This window comes from Pistacia vera, unplaced genomic scaffold (assembly GCF_008641045.1).
Source record: "Pistacia vera cultivar Batoury unplaced genomic scaffold, PisVer_v2 Contig68, whole genome shotgun sequence".
NCBI lineage: Eukaryota > Viridiplantae > Streptophyta > Magnoliopsida > Sapindales > Anacardiaceae > Pistacia > Pistacia vera.
Genome location: NW_022196534.1, coordinates 41,949 through 55,589, shown reverse-complemented (window position 1 = coordinate 55,589; position 13,641 = coordinate 41,949). Strand labels below are relative to the sequence as shown.

The window sequence follows — 13,641 nt, the reverse complement described above, 5'->3', positions numbered from 1 at the left end:
AATGGTGCCGGTGGAGAGTCCTATAAATGCGGAAACAGAATATAGATAAGAGAGAATCAAGTTCACATTTGTTAGGAAATTAGTTGCTGTCAATAACTAAATCAAAAAGAACATTGAGAGCTTTCTTTTTGCTTGATTTGGGAGACCTTGGTCACCTGAAGAGCATGCAAAACTCAAGGCTTATATTGAAGAATATGGTATGAATTAATTTGTTGACTTCTTGTGGATCTTTTTGTATATTTGATCTCTTGGTATGCGTAATTTAATCCACAGGGCTCAAGAGATGTGGAAAGAGTTGCAGAATGAGATGGTTAAATTACCAGAGGCCTAACATCAAGCATGGTGGATTCTCTGAAGAAGAAAGACAGTACATCATTTGCAATCTTTACATCAGTATTGGCAGCAGGTTGAACATGAAACATTTTTAAGAATACATTTTATGGAGAGTCTCAATATGCATAGTATAAGAATTTGGTAAGACACCAGATTAATAGTATAAGAAATCGACCAATTTGGAAGACAAACATATTAGACAATATCAGTGCAGCCAGCTTAGAAGTGGATCTTGCAACTGAAAATTCTTGTTATTAATAATTAAAAATTGTTAGTCTGCAGTTTCTCATTCTTAATTGCACTAATCAAAACGTGTAGTTTTGATTCACAACAAAGGTAAACTTTCTCTGAGGATACTCGTACGCTCAGAGATTTTCATTTATGTTCAGTCCACAACATCACTACTAAAGAGCTTAAACTTGTTAGCATCGAGAATCAACTTCCTTACAGAGGAGAATGTACCCATCAATCCTGCACCTGTGAAAACAACCATGATAGTAATATTGATCCAGTAGATAAGGGATGATTTGGGAGGTTTAAAGCTCATGTTGTAAAGAAGCATTGGCAGGATGAAGTCTAGGGGGATAAATCCAATTGCTCCTACCACTCCATTAATGTCTCCAAAAAATGGAAGCATTGCTGCCATAAATCCACAGAATATCATGTACAACGTCCGAAGAATGATCCTAGGGATAAGGTTTCTTTTTGAAAACATCCCTTGTTTTACATCAGCTGATTTCTTCTCCATGATCTCAAAAGCTACTTGAGAATAAACCTGCTCACATTGTAGAAAGATTACCTCAGTTAACCAGAAAATGGAATTCAGCCTCTCTAAAGTTTGATTGCACAGTATATCTGTGAGCTTACCAAGCCAATGGCAAATAATTGAAGAAGAACAAACAAAACTGCGAGACCAACAACCAATGTTGGAGCGTAGAAAGGTCCAATATCAGGCAGCAGGCTCTTGAGAATGTTTGAATCAGCTTTGTTAACAAACGCCCAATACCCAGAAGCTGCAGCCGAATAGAAAGTAACAAAAATGACACTAAAGCACATTAGAAGACCTTTTAGCATCTTCCCAGTAGCGGGTGGAGCCAGAGTTGCCTGTATTGATAGAATGCCGAAGTTAAAATCAAGAAGCTTACAGCAATTAGCAAACATTGCTTGCATGGCTCTTCTGTGCAGTTAAATCAATTTGTCATAGTCTGGTGTACCCTATCATCATTGCTAGGCATTAAAAAGAAAACCAAAATAGATATTCCGTGAAGTTACCTGTATTTCTGGTAGTATGCCATTTCCAAAAATGGCAGCTATTATGGAGATGGAAGTGAAGGCACTAAAAAGCCTAGATGACTTTGAAGATTCCAGGGAATAGTCCTTTGACGGAGCATTTTTGGAGAAACCTGTTGGACACGTAAAATTTAGAAACATATTTAGAACATCAGCCAAATAAACCACCCAATTGGGATTTTATATATTGATTCTTGTTCCATGCACCCACAACAAGAATTTTGGACGCATTTCACCTAATTAAAGTCCACTGATCATTTTCTTTTCCATTGTTTTATACGCAAATTTCATTGCCAAATTAATTCTGTAATAATGAGTAAAGTAAAAATGTTGCATTTATTAACAGAACTTTCTTCATAACATGAAAAGATACATACATAAAATACGGAATGAAATACTGGTCAATGATTTCTATACCTGCTTTAATACAAGCACCAACTACGAGGAAGGAATAGCCCAAGCTTAGAAGAAGAGAAGCAAGGTTGATGTGTCTGAGTGAGTGGAAAGTGGGAAGCTGAGAGAGTACTATCATAACAATTGTCACCATTGCTACGAACTCGTACAGTTTCAAAGTCCCATTGGGGGAAAGGTCCGAGTACATTATCTAGTCACAGCCCAAAAGGCAAAATTAACAAAGAAACAAAGATGGATAAGCACCAAAAGATTAAAACATTGTATTTTGATATGCTAATATTGTACACAATATTGTTAGCAAACTCTTGCGTGTCCAATGTGCATTCTTAAAAGCAGTTTCGTAAAGCAAAGGTCATATATCATCGAACCAAAGGTCCAAAACAAAAATAGAACTGAATGGGACCTCTAGTCTTCTTAGAGGTAGTTGAAAGAATTGACAATACGAAAATGTATCATTATCTTTTGAGAAATATGGCTACATTGGACCCACTCATCTCCTATCAAATTAAGCAACAACTTAAACTGTTCACATTTCATATAAATCTTATATTAATGCTATACATATACAAATGTTTATATATGATATATTTTTTATCACATTATTCATTTTTTTTAGGTAGAACTCAAACTCAATTCAACCATGCACCCCTCTATCCATCCAGCCACAAATGGGTGGTCACATTATTCATCTTTATGAGATACCTATTCTAGATTTTATACGTATTCCATATTTTGTTATTCATTATCGAATTTGTACTTCTATCCATGAATTAGAAATACCTGGAGGCACTCCGATGCAAGCAAAATTGCTCCTATTCCAACTCCAGTATTGATGGCTGTTTGAATAAGTATCACGAAATAAAACATCCATCCAGATCCTGCAAGACAACACACCAGGGCAAAGGAGGCGCCAGCTTAGTTACACCGTGTGCAGCAAATTGTCCACTAGTTTGGTGAACTTAATTACAATATCTCTCTTATTTAGGCCGAACAAGGTTTACCAAAACAACAAGTTGGTATCTAAAAAGTTTTAAAACGATAAATAGGTACCTTTTGTCATGTTCTGCCAGTAATTTTCGTTAGATAATAGTGAAAAGACTAAAATGCCCTTGAAAGTTTAATATTTTAGTTTTTTATAAATTTAAAAATTTCTAAAAAACCCCCTAGGTTTGCTAATTTGACTAAAAATCCCAATATATAAAAATTTTATAAAATAACAAAAACACCCCCACCACCCGCAGTGCCAGATTCCGGCCACCACCGTCGGAATCTGGCCGAAAAATTGTGTTATGACACAGACCTGTCGGATCTGTGTCGTAACGCATCGACCTGGCATTTTTTGGCCAGATTCGTGACCATGCCAGATCTACGCGTCACGACACAAATCCGATGGGTCTGTGTCATAACGCAATTTTTTCGGCCAGATTCCGGCGGTGGTGGTCGAAATCTGGCACTACAGGTGACGGGAGTGTTTTTGTTATTTTATAAAATTTTTATATATTTGGGTTTTTAGTCAAATTAGCAAACCTGGGGGATTTTTTAGAAATTTTTAAATTTATAAAAAACTAAAATATTAAACGTTTAAGGGTATTTTAGTCTTTTTACTATTATCTAATAAAAATTATTAATAGAACATGACAAAAGATACCTATTTGTTATTTTAAAACTTTTTAAGTACCAATCCTCGTTTCGATAAACCTTGATTATGTGTAACTCGTTCTCTCCTCCTTTTTAATGAATAAAGATAAATTGATGCAGTCCATTGGGTCCTGACATCTTGGCACGTGTCAAAAGCATAATCATCTCATAATATTCCTTCAACGAGTACCCGTATTTACTGTGCATTTTTTCAATAGTAAAATTGACTAGTCAGCTTTAAGTAATTAAGCTTCATAAATTCCGGAAACTACACTCTGGCCCAGTTCTTTTTTTTTTTTTTTTTTTTTTTTTGAAAAAAACGACCACCAACCATAATAAACATTTGCAGACACATAAAACGTTTCGCTATTTCCAAAAGCAGGCGCAGTAGTATGGTTTGACAACAATAACGATAAAGTCGAGAGAGATACCTAAAACGTCGGCAGCCAGCTCGCGGAATCTGATGTGGCGACGACCAGCTTTCTCACAGTGGTCTAGCACCTTTGACATCAGATAGTAAGAGTAAAACGTCACCAACCCCATCGCCGTCAAACACATAAACCCCAGGCCCCATCCAAGCCCCCTGAACACATACGGTAACGTCAATATTGTCGGTCCCACTATCGCCGTAGTCAGATGAAACCCCGCGTGCCACCACTCCCCTATTTTAAAATTAAAAACAGAGCACTTATTTTTATAAGCCGAAAACGACGAAGAGTATTTTTTAAGAAATTGTCAGAGAGTTGACCTTTTGCCTCGAGAACAAAAACGGCACCGGCGTCTGCGTCTCGGCCGGACCCGGGGAAGGGCTCCGCGTGAGGAGGATGTACCATTGTTCAAGGATGTATATGTATTTTTTTTCAATACATAACAAGGAGAGAATTAACAAGAAGCTTCTTGGAGCCGTCGGCGAAGCGCAGCACCAATAGCTTAGCTAGCCGCTCGCCTGCTTTGCATGTGGCTCACTGAGACTATATATATAATAACGAACACATTAGTTTGTCTTAGGTTATTGGATTAGAGCTGAGATAATAATAGAATGCAACAGTTTTACAGGATCGGCTTTGGAGAAACAGAGGAGAACGATGAGTATGAGAAACCAAAAGGATCATAAAAGACTTGAGAAAGATATTGGTTTTACCTTAATATCCTTTTTGATGTGATTGTTGGATTGATCCTCTTTACTAATGAAATAATCATTGATATGATACGGTGGCGGTGGGGAGCCCTATAAATGCGCAAACAGAATAGAATAAGAGAGGGAATCAAATTCTCCTTTGTTAAGAAAAATTAGTTCTGTCAATAACTAAGTCAAGAAAAATCTTGAGATTACTTTCTTTTTGCTTGATTTCGGATATATTTTGATTCCTTCTGTCCCTTCCAGTTCACTAACTTTTTGTTTTGTTGCATATTGTGGGCGTTGCTCACACGAAATTTTGAGAAAATAGCGTGCCGTGTTTAGGATGCGCATCTAACTGAAATGATAAGAGTGTATTGAATTAGAATTTTAGGAAGTGACAAAAGTTGGTGCACATCCTGCCAATATTACTAGAATTTTTTGTGGCTCAAATTCCATTCAAAAAGCAATCAAATACAAAGTAATGGGTGTCTTTGTTTTAATATTTTGGATAGTATTTTTTATATTTTTAGAGTTGGGTGGAAATAACGAGGTAAGATTTAAAAATTATTAAAATATTTTCCTAGGTTCGTTAAATAACTGAACACCCCTATAATAAAAACATTAAAAATTATAAAAACACCCCCACCCACCCATTATTCTATCAGTCGGCCGCCACCGTCGGAGGGTGGCCGAAGTCATCGTATCAGCACACGATCAGTTGGATCTGGCTGATCGTGCACTGAAATGGCATTTTTCAACCAAATCTACCCTGGATCTGGCCGATTGTGTGCTGAAATGGCATTTTTCAACCAAATCTACCCTGGATCTGGCCGAAAAAAGCAAGATCTACGATCAGATCTGATCATGTTTGGTCGTCAACAATGGTCAAAGATATGGTCGTCGTTGATGGTCAACAACGACCAAAGATCTGGCCGTCAAATGGTCAAATCTTTAGCCATGGATCTGGCCGAAAAATGATAGATTGGTGCACTACCATCGGAGGGTGGCCGAAGTCTGGCTGAAAAATGATAGATCAGTGCACTACCGCCAGAGGGTGGCCGAAGTCACCATATCGGCACACGGTCAACTGGATCTGGCTGGTCGTACGCCGACCAGACGGCCAAAGATATGGTCGTCGTTGATGGTCAACACCGGCCAAAGATCTGGCCGTCAATGGTCAAATCTTTTGCTGTGGATCTAGCCTTTTCCGACTGGCCAAAGATATGGTCGTTGTAACAACGGCCAAAGATATGGTCGTTGTAACAACGGCCAAAGATCTTTGGCCGTCAATAGTCAGATCTTTGATCGTGGATCTGGCCAAAAAATAATAAATCAGTGCACTACCAGCCATATCCAGTCAGCAGTAGTGCGCCATCATACCAAATTCTGGCCACCTTCTGACGATGGTGGTCAGAATTTGGCAAATGTGCGAGGGTGTTTTGCAATTTCTAAAAAAAAAATTTCTGAGGATGTTTTGTCAATTTCTAAACTTTTTTTTTTTTCTGAGGGTGTTTAGTTTAAAAATTAATAAACTTAAGGGGTTTAAAATATAATTGAAGAAAATATAATAGTATTTTCAGAATAAGAAAACAAAAACAAACTGGTATTTTGAAAATAGTATAAATAGGATAGTTAAAAATATTTAAACAAACAAACCCGACAACATTAGTTGCTTTAAAATTGGTGCACATCCTGCCAATAATACTAGAATTTTTGGTCGCCCAAATTTCATCGCAAAGTTAATCCATTCAAAAAGCAATCAAATACAAAGTTAGATAGCAATAGACACTAGCCTATGCCATCAAACTGATGGCCAGCTCCTACCACAAGTGTGTGAACAGTTGATTGAAAATTAACATAGTTTTATTTCTTTTTTTAAAAAAAGCTTTTCATTGCTGTGCTTTGTCATCCATGGCTGCAACAACAGACTTGTTGTACTCTTCCAATTCCTTCTTGTATGCTTCCATTGCCACAGCTGCCTTAGCATTCCACACTTGCTTCTCTTCTTCATTGAGTTCCTGTCACCCAAAAAAAAAAAAAAGCATGTCAAAAACAATATAGGAGATAATTCAATACAAACTGCTCTACCTAAGAGGGGTATACAAAATTATACCTTCCATTTCACTGCAATCAGTGCGTTAACGGTAGAGTTGTTAGTCCCTGGCCGCTCTTGCAACAAAGCTTGCCTTGCTTCTTTGCTGCATCAACACAAAAGCACAACTAAGCAATGCTCCCATAATACAGCATTAAGTAACTTAGAAAAACTTACTGCTGAACATTTACCTGAACAAAAGGAATGAGGAAGCAGGCTTCTTAGGCTTGTTAGGATCAGTGTTCTGCTTCTTCTTTTGGCGCTTCTCTTTGGTTTTCTGAACATAATGAGTATAGTAATCGGTTAGCTGCAATGAAATTACAGAAACGAGAATAATCAATTACAGTTTGTAATAACGCAATGACAAACCTTTATTATGTTTTCAGTTTTCTCTTTCTTCTTAAGCATTTGTAAGGCTTCCTGTTTATGAAGTTTCATCAGCTCCTCCTCTTCCTTTTTGAGATTGTTAGCTTCCTCATCCTTCACTTGTTTGTAGGCCTCCATTTCTTGAGCATATTTCTCCTTGTTCTTCTTTGCCAACTGTTAGTTTCAAAAGAACACAAAATATCAGGCTAAAAAGCAGAGCTTTGTTAAGAAAGAACCAAAGAATTGTTTTTATGTGCCTATGAAGCGAACCTCCTCATAAGGCCCTCTTTCTTTTTCAGTCATGTTCTTCCATTCTTCGCCGGTTATCTTAGCCACCTCCAAAACATTCTTGTTCTCAGCTAGAAGAGCTGCCCTCCTCTCATTTGTGAAGAGGAAAAATGCAGTCATAGGATGCTTTGGTTTTAATGGATCCTTCTCTTTCCTTCAAACAAACAATTCCAAAAAGAAATAAAAATTAGAAATGTAAGGGTATACTACAGATAGACTGAGAGGGAGCGGGGGATATTTACTTTGTCTTCTTGTTCTCCTTTTCTGCTTCCTGTTTGAACTGAAGATACTGATCAAGCAGCTCCATAGCTGTTTTCTGTTTCTGGTCCTCCTCTAAGAGCTTCATTGCTTCACTTTCACGCTTCCCCTTGGCCATTACCTGCAGATAGGCTTCCTTCTCGGCCTGATATATCTCCTCATAAGGCTTCTTCTCTTCTGCACTAACATTCTTCCATTTGGCTCCCAAAATGTTTGAGATCTCTTTAAATTCCGCCTCTGGGTTCTCTTTCTTCACCTCTTTCCATTGATCTTTGCACCACAGAATGTAAGGAGGAGATGGCCTTTTCTTTTCAGGACATCCCTTCTTCTTGTCCTTCTTGTCTTGTTCCTTGTTTATAATAGGAAAAACCTGAAGAAACAGTTTTCAGAATTAAACCTTTGAATAACCTAAAAGAACCAGTCAAGACAGCTTCAATTACATCACATATTCGAGGTTCCAAAGATTAGTTTAACTTAAGCTCTACATAGACATTACAGATAAGAGCAATTCGCTCTCCAAATTAGTCAAACCCTAACCAAATCACCAGTTACTCCCCCATTTTTTACCAATTTCTTGAACCCTAAACAGAAAATAAATGAACCATAAATTAAAAGGACACCAGACATAAATCAGGTTAATCATCAGTCAAAACAGTAAAATCTATTCACCCTCAAATATAACCTTTTTGTTGGCAAACAAACAGAGAGAAAAGGAAACCAAGAAACATACCATGTTGGGCTTGAACTCCTTCATTTTCTGCAATTTCTTCAACTCCATCTGAAGCTTCTCCTGCTCTTTTTCCTTCACATCAAGCTCCTCGTCCTTCATCTTCAGCATCTCATCCTTCTCCTTCAACAGTTCCTCGGTCTTCTCCTTTTCTATTTTCATCTTCTCAAGCATTTCTTGCAAATCTTGCAAATCTTTCTCAAAAGAATCTTGATTTTTTGTTGTCTTCTTTGCTCTTCCCTTGGCAGCTGCTTTTTTGGGCTCAGAGCGAGGCTGAGAAAGGCTCTCATGGTTCTCCTTTGAAGGGTCAGTCTCTGGGGATGGGACCGGCATCGTAGATTGAGAGAGGGTTTGTGCGATGATGTTGGCTTCATTAGTGGAAGGATTTTTCTGTTTCAAAGCTTTTCTACTGTTGTTTCTTGCTTTCTTAGGGACGTTGTCGGTGGCCATAGGAGCAGTAGCAACACTAGCCATGGCTTCAGATTTGCAGAAAGAAAAACGAAATAGAAGCTTAAACGATTTGAATAGGTTTCATCATCAAAGAAGAAGGCTTGCTTTATATATAGCAGGGGAGCCAAGACTCTGCAACGGTCAGAATTTTCAAATTTCAAATGAATTCTTAAGATTTAATAGACTTTTGAAATCCGGTTAAAATTTAAAAAGAAATGACCGTTGCTGGTTTCCAGTCCTACCGTCATTTTTTTTTTTTTTTCCTTTTATTACCATAAATGGGCTACGAATCATTGAACTCCCGATATGTCAAAAAATAATAAATAAATAAATAAATAAAATAATGTTCAATTCAATAGCTATTATGTTCCCAGAAAATGTACTATGAAGAATAAATTTCAAGAATTAAAATCAACTATTTCTACTCACAGAATTCAACTAATCTCGGTACAGATGACATGGCATTTATACATACAAAAATAGTGAAGAGAAAAACAAAAAAAAAAAATTCATCATCCATATGCTTTTCATCACCGGACATCATTAACGTTCTTAAGGTTAATGCTTCTTTCAAATGAAGAAGGCAGATTCCAATCATCTAAATTCCAGTTAATTTTCTAATGTATTAACCATCATCTCCATAATCAAATCATTCCAAGCATCTAATGGTCCAGGTAAGCACCAATGCAAGCAATCATTCTGAACGGTAGCATTTTTATCCTCAGCAAATGGATGAAAACTTCGGTATGGACCTGGGTGTCCATCAGGCCTCAGTAACAAAAGATTAGTGAAGTCGAGAAGTTTGAATTTTACCCCATTTTCAACTGCTTTTGCAGCTGTATCCTGAAATGCTGCTAATTCGATGTTGCGCAGAATCCTGTGCAAGTCCTTTATTTCAATCTCACCTTCGTTAACTGGCGATGTTTTCTTACAAGTACCCCCATTATGCCATTCCCCATTTTCAAAGTGATCCGGTGTGCTTGTCCTGAAAAAAACCAACCCTTTGTGTTTGGAAGTTGCTATGAAATCCATAACATGATAGAGGGTTTTATTATAAGCATAATCAAACCCCAACTCTGTCAGGTTCCTTTTAGGGCAGTAATGGCAGCCCACCACTGTATCATTCTCATAGTAGATTGCAGACTTGAGAAACCATTTCCCAGTCGAAATTATCATGTAGTCGATGTTAAAGTACTGTTCAGTCCATTTTTTATCAAGCTTGTCTAGATGAAGCTCAACCTCAGATGTTGAAACACCGTTAATGTCTTCAAAAATTGCAGCTTTAGCAAGGAAGGGGGACCAGACCACTAACAAGGAGAAGTTGTAAGAGGGGAACTGCCATGTTTTAGATTTGAATTCCTCATCATGATAAACTTCAACAGCTTTTTCAACCTGAAGATGATAAGAGTTCAACCTAGTAAGTTTTCTTTATAGGTAAAAGTAATAAACTTGGGACATGGTCGTTAAGAGTGTAATCAAAATATTATCCAATCACCGCAAGAGAGCATAATTAATCAAAACCAACAACAATCAACATTAATTCAAGTTGCACAACTCACCAGGGAAAACAACTAAGTCTCAAAGACATTAACTGACAAGTTATATTATTCATTATACAATCGCAACATCACTTGGGTCAATATCATTTGTGAAGTTAGCATGAACAATATCATAGACCTTCCGTATTGACAAAGCAATGTATCATTTCATTACAAATTGAACAATCAGTCAATGAACCCCTATATTTACTTGTTTCAATCACAAAGCAGGACAAACTGGAGACTAGCAAGGTTTTACAATAAGATATTATGGACAAATATGCAGATTAAAACATGGTGACACACCTGAGCTAACAATGGCACACGCCCAAACACTGGCTAGATAGCACCAGATCAACTACTTACTTTATTATACACTTTTATTTATGCTCATTCAAAAGATAAATAGGAATTTGGAACAACTGAAGATCAATCATACAACATCAAATTATATGGTGGAATCAACAGCAACTCGTTAAAACTGAAAAACATAACAGTTGAAGAAATTCTTTATGATAGCTTACGTGGTGAAAAGACATTGAAAGAACAGAGTCTCCTAATACCAATAATATTAATACATAAGGGCTTTTCCAGAAGCTCTTTGCTATATTGGGGTATCTCAACAACTCCATTACAAAACTTTCATGAAGATCACAATAGGGAAAAACCATTAAACAGGTCATTCACATCACAATTATATAAATGTGCTCTATGTTGGATTAGAGAAATAAACATTTAGGCATCACAAATTTAATAGCTCATCTAAGTAAAGAATTAATTCCATCATAAAGTACTAAGCAATGGAAGGAAAAAAGCCAAGCTTGGCTCTTGTTCAACCATCCAAAGCCAACATTCAAATTTGCTAAAACAATCTTATATCTGCCACGTACCGTTGAGAGCATACACAGCAATGACTGCACATGATTACGAGAAATTGAATCACCAATCAAAGCCCATGTTTTATTCCTCATCATGCTGAGAAGTTTCTCTGCATTAAACTGGGGCAACTGGCAGTTTCGTGGCTTCCACCGCCAATATAGATACCCTGTATCAGGCCTCCCATTTCTCATACAATTCTGGTGACCCTCAATGAAGGCACAGCTCGCATTGGTATAAACAGGTCCTGATTGGTCCGGAATCCAATCCCCAGTGAAAATATCACACTTTTCTTCTCCGCTATCTGGTAACAACCACCAATCACTTCAATCAAATCAGAAACTCACAACATGCGTATAAGTCTCAAAAAACTAAACAAAAATAAAAGATTCTAGTACCAAGCAGAAGGGCCACTAAATAAGAATAAATGGCAATGGATAAATACAAAATGCCATATCACAAAAATTTGCACAACTACCAATCTTCATGAGTATCACGTTTAAAACAAATAAACAGAGAAACCCATCCCAATTATCAGAATTACAATCACAAAATAATTATTGGTTTGGAGATATCATAATAGTAGTATCACTCCCAGCTGAGTTAATGACCTGGAGCATTGCAATACTACAATAAAGCAGAATATAAAAATGTAAAAATATCAAAAACCCAACCCCAACAAACCAAATTTGATTAATTCATTACCTTTTTGAGGCGTATCATTCTCTTTTTGAGGCGTATCATTCTCATCATCCGGCTCTGAAGCATTGAAACATCAACAAAAGAGACAGCTCATTAATTGTTATCATGCACGCTATATTGAAATAAAAACAAAATCCCAATTCAAAGAAGCCAATATAGTTACCTTTTTCAGGCTCCAGATTCTGATCTTCATATTCTGAAACATCAATAGTAAAATTATCGGGTGGTGTTGCTTCTGCCACATCAGTTTTAGCAACAACGGGCGTGGTCTCTAGATCAGGCGATGAAAACTCTTGGGAGCTAAAAAATAAAAACCTAAAAGCTAGACCCATCAGGAGAATGGCAACCGCTAATTTTAAAAGCAGCTGGTTGTATTTGTTAACAGACGGACATAGCTTCCAATTCAACTTCATTTTCCAGTGATTCAACAAACTCTTTCTCTTCTCTAAATCAATCTATCCCACTTAAAGCAAGTTTTTGAAACTAAATTGGGCTCACACTATAACTTACTGAATCTGGGCACTGAATTAAATCTTGGTATTTGCATACAAAACTGTAGAAAAAATTGACAAAAGTAGATCAAAGTGACTGACATTGAATTCTTCCAATAAATGTGAGTGTCTGCTTCTTGCAAGAAGGCGAGTGTTAAATCTGTCTCTGTTCGGCCATCGATGTAGTGTTTCACCTTTTTTTTTTTCTTTTTAAGTTTTAGTTTGTTTATTTTATTGGTTTTGGTATGCCGACAGGTGTGCTCTTGATTGGTTAATCATTTTCATAATCATAGGTTAATTAACGTAGATTTACCCATTTTTATATCAATTAAAGTAGTAATTAATAATTATAATGATTACGTAGCATATCAAATAATATAACAGTTAGTATGTAACTATGTATCAAACTTTTTTAGGGGGTGGGGGGAGGGATAATAGACACAGAGAAAATAACACGCGCGATTTATTTTAATTCATCCAATATGGGTTACGAGTCAATATTGTTGCAATATTTCCTCGCCTCTCTCGTTTACAATGAATGAATTGTCCTATGATTTACTATCACACTCATAACAAGAGAAAAATATGTTTAAGTGACAAAACCTAATTTTACAAGGATTCTTATTCCTAAACCCAACCCAATAAGGAATTAATAACTTAAAGAAATCTTACAACGGCTATACATGGAAAATGCCCAAACAGCCTACAACGGGACCCCTGAATGCATCTATATAACCCAATAATGCTGAAGTAGTTGATAACTCCAACAATCTGGCTCTTTGAGCCAGTTTTTGCGTACCTCAACTAATATCCAAGGTCTATTGAATACCCTACAAATTCAATGGGTTAGATAGGTCACGAAATAGAGACAGCAACGAGAACAAAACAACAATAAAGCAAATCACAAATAATAAACACAGAGAAAATAACACATGCGATTTACTTTGGTTCATCCAATATGGGTTACGTCTAGCCGAGTCAATATTATTGCAATATTTTCTCGCATCTCTCGTTTACAATAAATGAATGAATTGTCCTATGATTTGCTATCACACTCA

At 36.8% G+C, this 13,641-nt stretch overlaps 3 protein-coding genes across 6 annotated transcripts; all 3 read right to left on the bottom strand.

Moving 5' to 3' along the window:
- Positions 1-526: 526 nt before the first annotated feature.
- On the bottom strand, positions 527-5,116 carry LOC116113510 (probable GABA transporter 2). 3 transcript variants are annotated; one of them, XM_031399663.1, is made up of 9 exons: positions 5,009-5,116; positions 4,817-4,903; positions 4,424-4,646; positions 4,107-4,337; positions 2,818-2,915; positions 2,041-2,227; positions 1,606-1,736; positions 1,201-1,437; positions 527-1,108 (listed from the first exon to the last, which is right to left on the bottom strand). In XM_031399663.1, exons 3-9 carry the CDS (start codon positions 4,506-4,508, stop codon positions 719-721), a joined length of 1,359 nt encoding a protein of 452 aa, XP_031255523.1. In that variant the 5' UTR covers positions 4,509-4,646; positions 4,817-4,903; positions 5,009-5,116; the 3' UTR covers positions 527-718. The 3 variants fall into 3 exon arrangements, with proteins under 3 accessions (XP_031255523.1, XP_031255522.1, XP_031255524.1); XM_031399662.1 differs by lacking the exon at positions 5,009-5,116 and having other exon boundaries at positions 4,817-4,995; XM_031399664.1 differs by lacking the exons at positions 4,817-4,903; positions 5,009-5,116 and having other exon boundaries at positions 4,424-4,796.
- A 1,549-nt stretch (positions 5,117-6,665) lies between these two features.
- Positions 6,666-9,041, bottom strand: LOC116113514 (high mobility group B protein 6). Its single transcript, XM_031399666.1, has 7 exons — positions 8,530-9,041; positions 7,784-8,169; positions 7,524-7,695; positions 7,257-7,427; positions 7,079-7,164; positions 6,909-6,993; positions 6,666-6,813 (listed from the first exon to the last, which is right to left on the bottom strand). The coding sequence occupies exons 1-7, from the start codon at positions 8,998-9,000 to the stop codon at positions 6,685-6,687; spliced, it is 1,500 nt and encodes a 499-aa protein (XP_031255526.1). The 5' UTR covers positions 9,001-9,041; the 3' UTR covers positions 6,666-6,684.
- Positions 9,042-9,327: 286 nt separating this feature from the next.
- On the bottom strand, positions 9,328-12,760 carry LOC116113468 (protein trichome birefringence-like 23). 2 transcript variants are annotated; one of them, XM_031399626.1, is made up of 4 exons: positions 12,256-12,760; positions 12,119-12,149; positions 11,405-11,696; positions 9,328-10,368 (listed from the first exon to the last, which is right to left on the bottom strand). In XM_031399626.1, exons 1-4 carry the CDS (start codon positions 12,503-12,505, stop codon positions 9,586-9,588), a joined length of 1,356 nt encoding a protein of 451 aa, XP_031255486.1. In that variant the 5' UTR covers positions 12,506-12,760; the 3' UTR covers positions 9,328-9,585. The 2 variants fall into 2 exon arrangements, with proteins under 2 accessions (XP_031255486.1, XP_031255487.1); XM_031399627.1 differs by having other exon boundaries at positions 9,329-10,368; positions 11,405-11,694; positions 12,096-12,149.
- Positions 12,761-13,641: the final 881 nt, after the last annotated feature.